The sequence below is a fragment of the Stylophora pistillata genome, chromosome 13 (assembly GCF_964205215.1).
Source record: "Stylophora pistillata chromosome 13, jaStyPist1.2, whole genome shotgun sequence".
Lineage (NCBI taxonomy): Eukaryota > Metazoa > Cnidaria > Anthozoa > Scleractinia > Pocilloporidae > Stylophora > Stylophora pistillata.
In genome coordinates, this window is record NC_142531.1 from 2,704,695 (window position 1) to 2,717,221 (window position 12,527).

The window sequence follows — 12,527 nt, forward strand, 5'->3', positions numbered from 1 at the left end:
TAAATAGATCTGTTTGTCTATAATACTGGTAGAGGTTAAAAACATCGTCGAAAAATATAATTTTGCAAGTACTTTTGAAGAAGTAAAAATTATCATGTCAAAATACTTAACTTGCGGACCTACTGTATCAAGAGCCTTTTGAACATTTCTTTCACTTTGCATCCCATTTTGAATTGACAATCACGCAGTATAGAAACTTTGAAAAGTTAAAAGACTTCAGAAAAAAATTTAAACGAAACTAAAACAAATACACAATTGAAATTTTATAAAACAGAAACCGCCGAGACCCGGGATTGTTCAGGGCTCGTACGAACCCTCCGAATTTGAACCAGGGAACTTCAGATCTTCAGTCTGACGCTCTCCCAACTGAGCTATCTCGGCTTGCAACGAATCAATTACATTTAGAATTGTTTTTGTAAAATATTCCCGGATGAACCATCCAATTAAAAAGGTCCTCTTGGACGACTAGAGTCAGCATTTCACCATTTTGAGATGCATTTCTGTCTTTTAGTTTCAAGAGAAAAGCGTAACATACAATCGATGTGAGAAAAAAAATACATACCACTATTCCATGGAACCTGTTAACGGTCACTCCGCCACTGATTCCCCGTGAGTTACCGCTTGATATAGGTTTGAAAGTATCAAGTATTTATTATGAGCGGTTTAGAGAAATAAGGGCAACAAATGACAAGTTTCTTATTAGAACCTTAGTTGGGTTTTTGACGTCAGGTGTTCTATCCACTGAAGCTGCCAAGAACTCGCCAAGGAGGTAAGCTTCTTGCTAAGTTAAAACACAAAAGAAATCAGTAAAAAAAAAAAGGAAATGCCGAGACCCGGGATAACTCAAAGCTCAGTTAACTTTCACAGTATTAACCAGGGACCTTCAGATCTTCAGTCTGACGCTCTCCCAACTGAGCTATCTCGGCAAGTGGATTCTTACAATAGATTTCATGACACTCAGACGAAACATCGAATTGAAAAAGTTTATCTTCAACGAGTCAGCATTTTATCTCTTTCAGATGCGTTTCCTCGATTTCATTTTTCCGGGCGAAGTTTAAAATTCCATCAATGTAATAAAACTGACTTTTATCGACAAATATACGATATTAAAAAGATGTCAAGCGCTTATGTGCGCGTTAGATAGAAAGGGAAAAACTGACGACAAGGCCCATCCAAGGATTCCAGCCCGAACTGGTTTGATCAGGTGTTCTATGTACCGAGTAGCAGGGAACTCTTCTATCAGGTGAGTCATTTTGCTAAGTTCGTAAGTGACAGTGTCCTACGTAGAGGTGGGACCCTTGCTTGAGAGTATCATCTCAGCGGCCTAGATCTAAAATACCCTCCTTTCAGCTCTACATGTTTATTGAAGTTTGAGATCTAACCTAAAAGTTCGCCAGTGCAAAGGCATTTTTTAATAGATCTGTTTGTCTGTAATACTGGTATAGGTTCAACGCATCGTCGAAAAATATAATTTTGTAAGTACTTTTAAGGAAGTAAAAAATACATATGATACACGATCCTTGCAGTAGATAGCGCTATTTAAGCAATAGCGAAAATCAGACCTGAAAAAAATCAGGCCTGTACGGGATTCGAACCACTGACCTCTGCGATACTAGTGCAGCGCTCTAACAATTGAGCTAACAAGCCAACTGGGAGCAGGCCGTTGAGTTGATAGCGCTATCTACTGCGAGGATCGTGTATCATATGTATCTAATACCGCAGTTCAAAATATATGAACTTCATATATTTCATTGTATCTGAAGTAAAAAATATCATGTCAAAATACTTAACTTGTGGACCTACTGTATCAAGAGCCTTTTGAACATTTCTTTCACTTTGCATCCCCTTTTGAATTGACAATCACACAGTAAAAAACTTTGAAAAGTTAAAATTCTTATCAATAAAGATTTAGATATGCAAAGTCTAACAAAAACTAACGATAAAAACCGACGTTTCGGTGTCATCATGACGCCATTGTCAAGGAGAAATAAAAAATGAAGTTTGTGGCAAGGTGTAACACTAAATTAGCATAAATATGTTACGAGCTAAATACTTTTGCGCGAATTGAATCGCTTTGCACGTTCAGAGTGGGTTTTAAGTCTCTGATGAAAAGCATTTCGTTCACCAAACAACCGAACTTGTTACTACACCTTTTCAGAATGCTAAAACGTTTCAGTAGGTCTTTCGGGACTTCGCTGTGCCGTTCGTGGTAGTGTTTATATATTGAAGATGCCTTTCGTTTATGTCCATCCACGCGTGTGTGTAAGTGTCCGCGTGTATAGCCCACATAACCCGCATCACACAGGTCACATTGAAATTGATAAACGACGCGTTGTTGGTTGACAATCTGTGGCTTGATTTCTCGTACTTTAAGATCTTGGCCAACTTTGCGGCTAACAAATACTGGCTGGACAGTTGTCTGCACCTTCATGCTAAGATTCTTGAGCTCTTTCTTAACATAATTTGCTGATTCCTGATCTTTGAAAGGTATGACCACACGAACAATGGATATTGGTTCTTTGGGCGTCTGTGTGGGCTGCGTACCAACAATTCTTGATTGTAAGAAGGTGTTAATGGTAGAATTTACCAGGCGTTCCGGGTATTTAAGCCGTGCGAAAACTTTCTTTAGGCGATCACACTCATCAGAGAAATGGGCCCAGGGGGAAGATAATCGGTGGGCGCGATCCAGCATACTTTTCAGCAAGCTCCGTTTGTAGCGATTGTCTACATGGCTTTGGTAGTGTAATAGTAGGCCCGTGTTTGTTGGTTTCACATATACCTTGGTTTCAATCCGAGGTGCATGGTTGAGTAGTTCGGTGCCAAGGAAAGGAAGCTTGCTGTTCTTCTCCACCTCCATGGTGAATTTGACCGAAGTGTGGGCGCTGTTGAGGGTATGCAAGAAGGTAGTTGCTGTTGCTATACCAGGCATTACAGTGAGTGTATCATCAACATATCGACGATAATAGGATGGGAGTTTTCTTTGTCGCTCAAGGGTATCTTCGATGGATGACATGAAGACGTTTGCTAATAAGGGCCCGAGAGGGGACCCCATAGCAACGCCATTTGTCTGTTCGTATAGAGCTCCGTTAAATTGAAATAGTTGGCCTTTGGTGGCTACGTTTAGGAGGTCAATAAGATCTGTTCTGGTAAGGGCAAGATTGTGGGTGGTATTGAACCAATTGTTCGAAAAGGCTCTGTTAACCAAGATCTCTATTGTTTCGTCCAAAGGCACGTTTGTGAATAACGAGGAGACATCATACGAAACCAAGATTTCACCCTTGTTGATCTTCAGCTCGTGAATCTCTTTTGTGAAATCAAAATTATCAGTAACTGTATACTGATTAATGGACAAGGGCTTCAATTTCTCGTCGAGCCATTTAGCAAGGGGAAAGTTGTACGTGTCGGTGGCTGATAATATAGGCCTCATAGCCAATGGTTCTTTGTGGGTTTTTGGCAACCCATATAAATGTGCCAATCTGGAACCTGTAGGGCTCACGGTATCTGCAATGGTCTTCGGTAGAATTCTACGAACAATGGAATCTAGGATCTTCTCTTTTTGTACTAGGGGGTGGTAATATTTGGATGGTCTGCCCCTGGTATTGGGTTTCTCCAGGGGAACGGCACGGAACTTGCTTGTATCATTGACTGAGGCTTCAGAAAGTAATCGCAAGTATTCGGTTTTGTCTAGAACCACAACACCAGACCCTTTGTCGGGTTTCGTGACAACTATGTCGTCGCGTCCTTTTAACTCCTCTATAGCTCTCAACAATGTCTTTGGAGGTTTCGGACTCTTGCGTTCGATGTAATTGAGTGCAACGAAACGTAACGTTGCTGCAGATAATTCCTTTAAATTATCATCATTGAGGCGGGGTTCAAGGCTCCAATAGGCCTTTTCAAAGCTTGCTATAACGTCCATGGGAGACACACGTTGAGGAATGGCAAATAGGAGCCTTGAACCCCACCTCAATGATGATAATTTACGTTGGAACTTAAAAAAACTGGCGCATGCGTATTTTAAGCACTCGTATTTTTCCAAGGCGTTTTGGCGGGAAAATCGAAAATTTTAAACAGACCTTACTAGCGAAAACGTTTCTATCCAAACAAAGTAAATAACGGAGAAAATTTGAAGTTGAATTAGTTGTTCCAACCGTGTTTTTCAAAGAGAAAAAAAAAGAAATGCTTAAGTTGCAGACAATTTAAGTATTGGAAACAAATTTCTTGAAAAAAGATTTGAAAAATTTTGATTGAAAATCAAATCTTGAAAAATTTATTTTGTACCTAGCTCTTATTCAAACTTGTCTTTTGATTTGAAAGCTCTTCATCCTCTTGTGTTTGTGCCGCTTGACTTTGAGTTCAGTTGTCGGTCATCAAACAATCTGCAAGAGCATGGTAAACACGAATGAACACTGCATTCACTTAACAATATATATTTTAAATTAATCGTCTAATAAACATAAACCATCTTGAGAGAGAATCAATTTTAGCAAACTGGTTATCACCTCACGAAAGTTATCTATATTGGCGAATTCTCGCGCATCTTGCCAACAATATAATGTAAATTTGCCTTGAATTTCATGCAGCGTTTAGCTTTTAGCATTTCTAGTATCTTCAACACTTTAAAATTATTTAGAGATGATAAAAGGGTAACCTTCACTTGCAAATTGCTGTAAGCCCGGAAAAATTAGATTCTTTTTGCATTTTACATGCAAACATGCACGATCCTTTAAAGTATTCCAACGCCAAATTAACCAATAATTATAGGCACAAATGAGGTGTTTCTCGTTTGCATGTTTGCTGTTGTCTTTGCTGTATTGCGTTTTTTATCACACGTTGCTCAAAAAATAATTGTTATGTTCCTCTCGATTCGTGTTAAGTCCACTTTTCTCGTGCAAAAGCAACCTAGATGTAGGGGTATCGAATGGTCTTTGCGAGCATTTGTAAAATTTTTCTTGCGAGCAGCGAGAAAATTCGAAAATACATATGGCGAGCAGCGAGCACTTCCAGAGTGCTTCATAAATTTTGCGCTAGCTGGAATCTCTCGTTTATTACCAGGATACGTTGTTTTGCGCCAAGTAATAGCTAATAGTCTGGCAGAAACAGAACAATAAGTGCAAAGCTAGGGCGGTTCAACCAGTCCCAGCATCTTAAACCAATTATGCCCTGCTCGATGCCAAATTACGTCAAGTAGCTTCACGTGAGTCAGACGGGGTTGACGCTCAAGTCAAGAGCTCACAAGGAGATGCAGTAGATCCAAAGCCCGTGATCTAAAGTTTTTCATCTCTTTCTAACCTGACGCTAAAATGGAAGATATATTTTTTTGTATCTAGTTCTTAGGAAATGTAAATAACGAGGTATTCGGTCTAACAAGCATTTCGGCCTTCGGTGTCGATGATCGGCAAATAGTTTCCCGCTGAGGGACTGCAAAAGATTGAACGCAGTGAAGTTTCATTTATTAGCTTTAATTTGGAGGCTTCTAGAATCTAACCAATTACAGCCGTACAGATCTGACAAACTCTAGTAGTAACTCTGAAGGTCAAATAGTACTGGTAATAGTAGTATTTCCCTTGATTACTTTCTGCCTTCGCGGGTGCCTTTTGAAAAGAATTCTTACATTTCGTGTTTCCGCGCGACATGGAGACAGTTTCTAGACATGCCTCCTCGTTTGGCTGGGCCTTTAGTTCGTGATCAAAATAATTAAAGCAACATTTCATTTAAGAATTTCCCAGTGCTGGTGAAGCCCAAACGACCGAGGGTTGTTATTGGTACTGTTTTGTTTAATCGAGTTTCATATGCCACCGTTTGGCATCAGACTATATTAGTTATTCTACTAGTGGCCAGGAAGCTTCCAAGGTTGAAGAAACCGCTGCAAAATGCGATCCGAGTACACTGTTTCAAAATATTATGACTCCGTCCATGTTATTTTCCATTACCCGCTGGAAAATCCATCATTTCCACAAACCCAGATAATTTGCTCCAATAAATAAGAATTTAGATCAAGAAAGGTTCGCAAGTGTTTCTTGTGTCCACAGGAGATTGTCACCTCTCGTCATGTCGAGCTTCCTATTAACCATATCAGAATTTCCTGGTAAATAGATCGTGTTACAGTCACGTTTTCTTGTTTAAGCGAAAGAAGGTTTAAGTCATTGGGTAAAATACCCAGGAAACCAGTCAAAGAAACTACGATTATAAGACTAGCTTCAAGCCATGAAAGCAAATCTACTGAGGGAAAAAGAAAAACCAGCTTACAAAGTCAAGCAGAATTGTTTAAAGGAGCTCTACAAACTGACCCTGCTTCTATGAACACGATTGGCTCTTGCAGTTATACACACAACTTAAGTAGTTGTGAAATTAAAGCCTGAAAAAAATTCAGGTCTGAACGGGACCAGAACCTATGACCTGTGCGATATCGGTGCAGTACTCTACTAACTGAGCTATCAAGCCAACTGGGAGCTGGTTTGAAAGATCACATATTTGAACTGCGGAACTGTACCCCTCTCAAGCAGAAAGCCTGCGACGATAAAATGTGTTAAAAATTGAACCAATAAACGAAATGCTCAGTTGTCATAGAGCTTCGTGCGTTTTCTCGATAATACATACAGCGCCTTCAAAACAGTTACAGGCTGAACTATTGAAGAAAGACTGAAGCCAGAGGAAAGGATGTTTCAACCTTTTGGTTTTAACCATGTCATTACTGATTTATCGTTTATATATGTATAAAAAAAAAAACTATAAAGCAGGATTAACGAAACTTCGAGCAATCGAGCACATGTTAACGAGAATGCGAGCAGTTGCGAAAATTTTGCAAGCCCGACCAAGCGAGCACTCGTGTAATTTTTCGAGCAATTAGAGCAAAGGCCAAATTTTGCGAGCACTTTTAAATTGAATGGGACCACTCGATACCCCTAGATGTGAATTAGATTGTGCAGAATTTAGATGACGTTCAGTTATAGAATTTTGATAATGTATTTTTCTAAAACATTTTACCAAACCAGTTGATATTTAAAATGTTCAATACTATGAACAAGTACCCGCCGAAAACAATAGAAGCATTTTCACGTATTTGTTTTGCTTTATCAAAACCTAGACTGAGTGATGAAAATTTTCAAAGGAATTTTTTCAGAATGAGTTGGACTCTTTGGTACACTTTCCATTGCGCATCCTTTCTTTTATTTTCTTTTTTTCTTTTTTTGACAATTGGTTTGTTTTGTTTCCTTACTTAAAATGAATTAATATAATAAATTGAAAAGGATTTCTGCCACAATATGTGCGAATTTAGACCAGTGCGGGTGAAAACAAATTCATATATTTGGACGAATTTCTATGAATTACAATCCATACAAAACAGGAAAGCTAAATTTTCCTGAGCCATATCCATGAGGTCGAAAATGTAGGAAAAATTCTCTATGACGAAAATGCTTACACAGATAGTAGCTGATTTATGATAAAAAACAGCCATCAAAAGTTTTACTTCTCCGCCTGAAGTTCTCTGTATTCTAGAGTTTGACACTGATTTCCCCGGTGTAGCGTGTCATCCATTCAGCAGTAAAAGAAAAATAATGAATTCCTTCTGCCTAGCAAAGGACAATGTTAACATTTGAAAGGTTTTGCATGACTTATACGGCAAAGCAAACCGTAAAGATGGCTGGTGAACCAGGCATTCTCGTCTTGCTTTCGTAACAAATATTTGTCTCTTGGTTTGAATTTCGGTGGTGTTATTCTCAACCAATTTTGGGCCCAAAAGCAGTTCTAAAAGTTACATCTTGCCAAACACTGCTCGGTAGAGAAAACAATCTGCATGCACGGTCACCCATAGTGAAAATATTATATTTAGATTAGATTAATAAAGCTACGAAGCAACCAACTCACCTTGATAGGAAAGGTTCTCATCCATCCTCTTCTCTTGAGGTTCTTTGCATCTTCATCTTTATTTCCCCCTCCTAAGTTTTGCTTCTTTCCATCCTTTCCTGAGCCCAATATCTGTCTGTTGTAGGAGGAAGGAGAGTCGGTTATATTGGAAATACGAAGTCTAAAACTCACATAAATTCCAATTATAACTCTTTATAGGTGAATGCATAATTTCAGGTGGAGGCAGGACAGATCAAGATGGTCAAAACGCTTTTTCTTTAATTGTTTCTGAACACCAAGTCGTCGAGAAATCGACATGCCTATAAGTCTCCGTTAATTTCCTTGGAAATTAAATGTTATTAAAGAAATTCCCCATAATTTCTGAACAAGTTTTGACCGGATAAGTTACCACAGCAACACTATAGGCTCTTGGCACTCTTGAATTTTAGCTTCTATATGCTTGTAACACAAAGTGATTCACATTACCCCAGGATACGGTACAGTTATCTACTTCCAATCTGCTTGTCAAGACATGTTAATGCAAACATTTTCAAACATCTTTGCAGTTAGATCCGAACCACGTTGCACTTCAGATGATAATTTGAACCACCTTAATTAATGGCGACAGCTTTGGAGCACCAAGGCTAACTTAAAACAAGGACTTAGCTTAAACAAAAGCGTTTTTTAAGCCAGGAATGACAAATGGAAAAAAATTTTCCTTGGTACATGGCATCCACCAGTTGGAATGGGACTACATTAAAAGAGGTTCTTTGCTTTTAACTCCCCTCCCCTCCTCCGTTTGTAGCTACTGGCTCCAAAACAGATGTGCTAGACCTCCAATAAATCCATCGCAGAAAGATGTCCAGAGAAATATATCGTGTCAAATCTGTTTGTAACATTCGCTCCGACGAAGGGCTAACGTTCGAAACGTCAGCTTTTGTAATTGTTACCGTGGCCAATTTACCATTTCAACTTTGTTGATATATCCAAATAATTTCGTTACTCCCACCGACGCAGCCGGCTCGAAACAGTTTCTTTCGAAACTATCAGCCTTTACTGTTTGTAACGAGTTTGTCTGTAAGAGGAACCAATTCCTTGGATGACTCTCATTGCAATACTACTACTCAGCAACGGTCAGACAATAACGATTTTCATTCTGACGTTCGCATGTTACGGGGTTTCAAGATTGCTCATTTAAACGTTAATCGTTTGGTAAACAAACTCGATCATGTAAAGGAACTTGTCCACAAACACTCCTTTGACATCTTGACTCTTTCTGAAACCTGGCTAGCTCCAAATATTTTGGACAATGAGATCACGATACCAGGGTACTCGCTTGTGCGTAAGGATAGACAGTGTTTGACCAAAAGTTGTGGTGGAGGAGTTTTAATTTTCGTCCGGGATGGAATCCCCTTTGTCGTTATGTCTGATCTCATAAAGCATAACTTTGAATGTCTGTGGGTGGAAATCAAGAGACCTAAATGCAAACGAATGATACTGTGCTGTTCTTACAGACCTGATGATGTGAATATCGATGGTTTTATTTCAAATCTAGCTGATTCGCTAAATCACATCGACACTGAAAACTCCGATATTGTTTTGGTGGGTGACTATAATATTGATTATTCCACCAAGAATCAGTTACGCCGTAAACTTGATGAATTTGCATTACAACACAGTCTTTCTCAGATTATTTGTAAACCTACTCGGGTCACTGAGAATTCTAGCACCACGATAGACTTGATGTTCGTTAACAACACTCACAGGGTCGTGCAGTCCGATGTTCTGCAGTCAAGCATCAGCGATCATAGCATTGTGTTCTGTACTATCAAGGGAGGTGTAAAGAAACTTCCACCAAAGTTGCTCGAGTATCGTTGTTTTAAAAGCTACGACAAAGAAGCATTCTTGCGTGATCTCAGCAACTTACCTTGGAGCATAATCGAAAGTGCTAATGATGTTGATGATGCCGTGTTCCTCTGGGAAGGTCTTTTCAATAGCATTGCAAACGACCACGCTCCGATAAAATCAAAGCGTGTGAAGGGGACAAAGACACCATGGGTTACGAACAAACTCCTCGAAATTCGGAGTGATCGAGATTACCACTGGAAACAGGCTCAGAAGCGTAAGAACTCGCAGTATCACTGGCAAATGTACCGAAAATTGAGGAACTGTGCGAATAGCGAGGAAAAGAAGCTGAAATCGAAATATTATTGTCGGCTGATAGAAGATGCTAAAGGTGACAGCTCCAAGATGTGGAAAGCAATTAAAGAGACACTTCCCTCTAACCACAATGAAATTAATGCAGTTTTTGGTCATGGAAAATTGCAGACTGACCCCAAAGGCATTGCAGAAACTCTAAACAATCACTTTTCAAGCATCGGTAAGAGCCTTGCAAAGGCCTTTCGTGATTTAAAACCGACTCAGTACGATGCAGTTCCTACCTTATCGTTCTCTCTCAAGTATGTGACGTCAGCCTTTGTTGAAAAGCAGCTGCGCCTAATGAAAACCAATAAAGCGGTAGGACTAGACAACATCAGTGCACGTTTACTCCGTGATGCAGCAAATGTACTTGCTTCACCTCTGAGGGATATCATAAACCTCTCTTTTGAGAAGGGTCAATTCCCATCATCTTGGAAATGTGCGAAAGTGACTGCTCTTTTCAAAGAAGGTGATAAGTCCGATAAAGATAACTATCGTCCCATTTCTATCCTGCCCACGGTCAGTAAAGTAATTGAGAGAGCTGTTCATTCTCAACTTTACGGCTACCTCGACTCCAACAATCTGCTTGCTGTGAACCAGTTTGGCTTTAGACGTGCAAGATCTACCGCTTTAGCTCTAACGCAGTTTACCGATGAAGTGCTAAGTAATATGGATAAAGGTTTAGTAAATGGTGTAGTTTTTATTGATCTGAAGAAAGCCTTCGACACCGTTGACCATGTCATTTTACTCGGGAAGCTCAAATCTCTAGGATTACGCAGCAAGAATCTTGAGTGGTTCCATTCCTACTTATCCTCTCGTTACCAGAAGACTGTGATTGGTCAAGCCTCTTCTCCTGCGCGGAAGGTTTCCGTTGGTGTTCCTCAGGGGTCTATTCTCGGTCCATTACTATTTGCCATTTACATCAACGATCTACCCAAGGTCCTTCGGAACACTACGGTCACCTTATTCGCTGATGACACTGCCATCTACTGCTCTTCTCAATCAGCCCGTGACCTACAGACCATGTTGAATCAGGATCTGGACAGGCTAGCTCAGTGGCTCTACGAGCATAAACTTACACTAAATATCTCGAAGTCTAAATTCATGCTCATTGGCGGTCCAAGGAAACTTAACACCTTAGAAGAATTCACATTAATAATCAAGGAGAAGGAGTTAGACAAAGTCAATTCGTTCAAGTATCTGGGCGTAATTATCAATGAGAATCTGACTTGGACTGATCACGTGGATTACATTAAGACCAAAGTGTCTCAGAGGCTTGGCGTCTTACAGAGAATAAAACATCTTATGCCAAGAAATACAAGGGAACTCTTTATAAAAGCCATGGTGATGCCAATCCTTGATTATGCTGATGTGACTTGGGGGGATAAATCCAACACCACTCTGATGAACAAGATCCAATTACTCCAGAATAAAGCAGCTAAATTAATTTTAGATATGCCAAAGCATTCATCAGCAACAGAAGCTCTTGATCTACTTGGTTGGGATACATTAGAAAAAAGACGAAGATCTCATCGTCTATTTTTGGTTTTTAAGTCCTTGAATGGACTAATTGATTGGAATTTTAATTTTAATCATTTTAAAGACATGCATGATTATAACACTCGTTTTAATAACAACATTTGTAAACCACAATCAAAGCGTACATGGGGTCAGCATCGGTTTGTTTGTCATGCAGTAGATGACTGGAACGCTCTCCCAGACGGCATTAGGAACATTTCCGATTTTTCAGTTTTTAGACGTCTTGTTAAAAATATGTAGTCTCTTCTATTGATTATGCCCTTTTATCCTTTTCTTGATAACCATATTTATATTTTCTGTTATCCTTACGTTAGATTTATGCAGGGCCTCACTGAAAACCACACTTTGTGACGTGGGCTCCCTGTCAAAAGATCTTACTTATTATTCCATGATCCGGGATGAAAATGACTGGTTAGTTGATCAGACACTCAAACTTAATCAGTCAGCCAGGTAGTCAGTGAGTCAAGCAGGCAGGCAGGTTGGCTGTCAGTCAGTCATTAACGGAGTCAAACAGTTAATCAGTCAGGCAGTTAGCCAGCCCGTCAGTCAGTCAGTTAGTGAGTCATCCATGCAATCACGCAATCAGGTAGTCAGGAATCCAGGCAGCTAGGCAGCCAGGCAGCCAGGCAACTAAGTAGTATGTCAGTCAGTTTGACAGTCAGTCAGTCAGTCATTCCATCAATCAGTCACTCAGTTAATCAGTCAGTAAGTCAGTCCAGTCAATCGGTCAATCAGTCATTCAATCAGTCACTTAGTCAATCAGTCACTAAGTCAGTCAGTCAGTCACTCACTCACTCACTCACTCAGACAGTCTGTCACTCATTCACTCATTCGCTCAGTCACTCAGTCAGTGAATCAGTCAGTCATTCAGTCAGTTACTCTGGTCACACTAGACGACATCTACCAACTTTGACAACTAACATGCCAAAGCTCAGTTTTAAGAA

At 39.8% G+C, this 12,527-nt stretch overlaps 1 protein-coding gene and 2 non-coding genes across 3 annotated transcripts; all 3 read right to left on the minus strand.

The window, feature by feature from the left end:
- Nucleotides 1–278: 278 nt before the first annotated feature.
- Trnaf-gaa (transfer RNA phenylalanine (anticodon GAA)) lies at nucleotides 279–381 on the minus strand. The gene has a single exon. It is a non-coding gene; the product is annotated as a tRNA-Phe (tRNA).
- Nucleotides 382–824: 443 nt separating this feature from the next.
- On the minus strand, nucleotides 825–926 carry Trnaf-gaa (transfer RNA phenylalanine (anticodon GAA)). Its single transcript has one exon. It is a non-coding gene; the product is annotated as a tRNA-Phe (tRNA).
- Nucleotides 927–2,038: 1,112 nt separating this feature from the next.
- On the minus strand, nucleotides 2,039–7,536 carry LOC148717274 (uncharacterized). Its single transcript, XM_088743657.1, has 2 exons — nucleotides 7,469–7,536; nucleotides 2,039–3,962 (listed from the first exon to the last, which is right to left on the minus strand). Exons 1-2 carry the CDS (start codon nucleotides 7,534–7,536, stop codon nucleotides 2,039–2,041), a joined length of 1,992 nt encoding a protein of 663 aa, XP_088599783.1.
- Nucleotides 7,537–12,527: the final 4,991 nt, after the last annotated feature.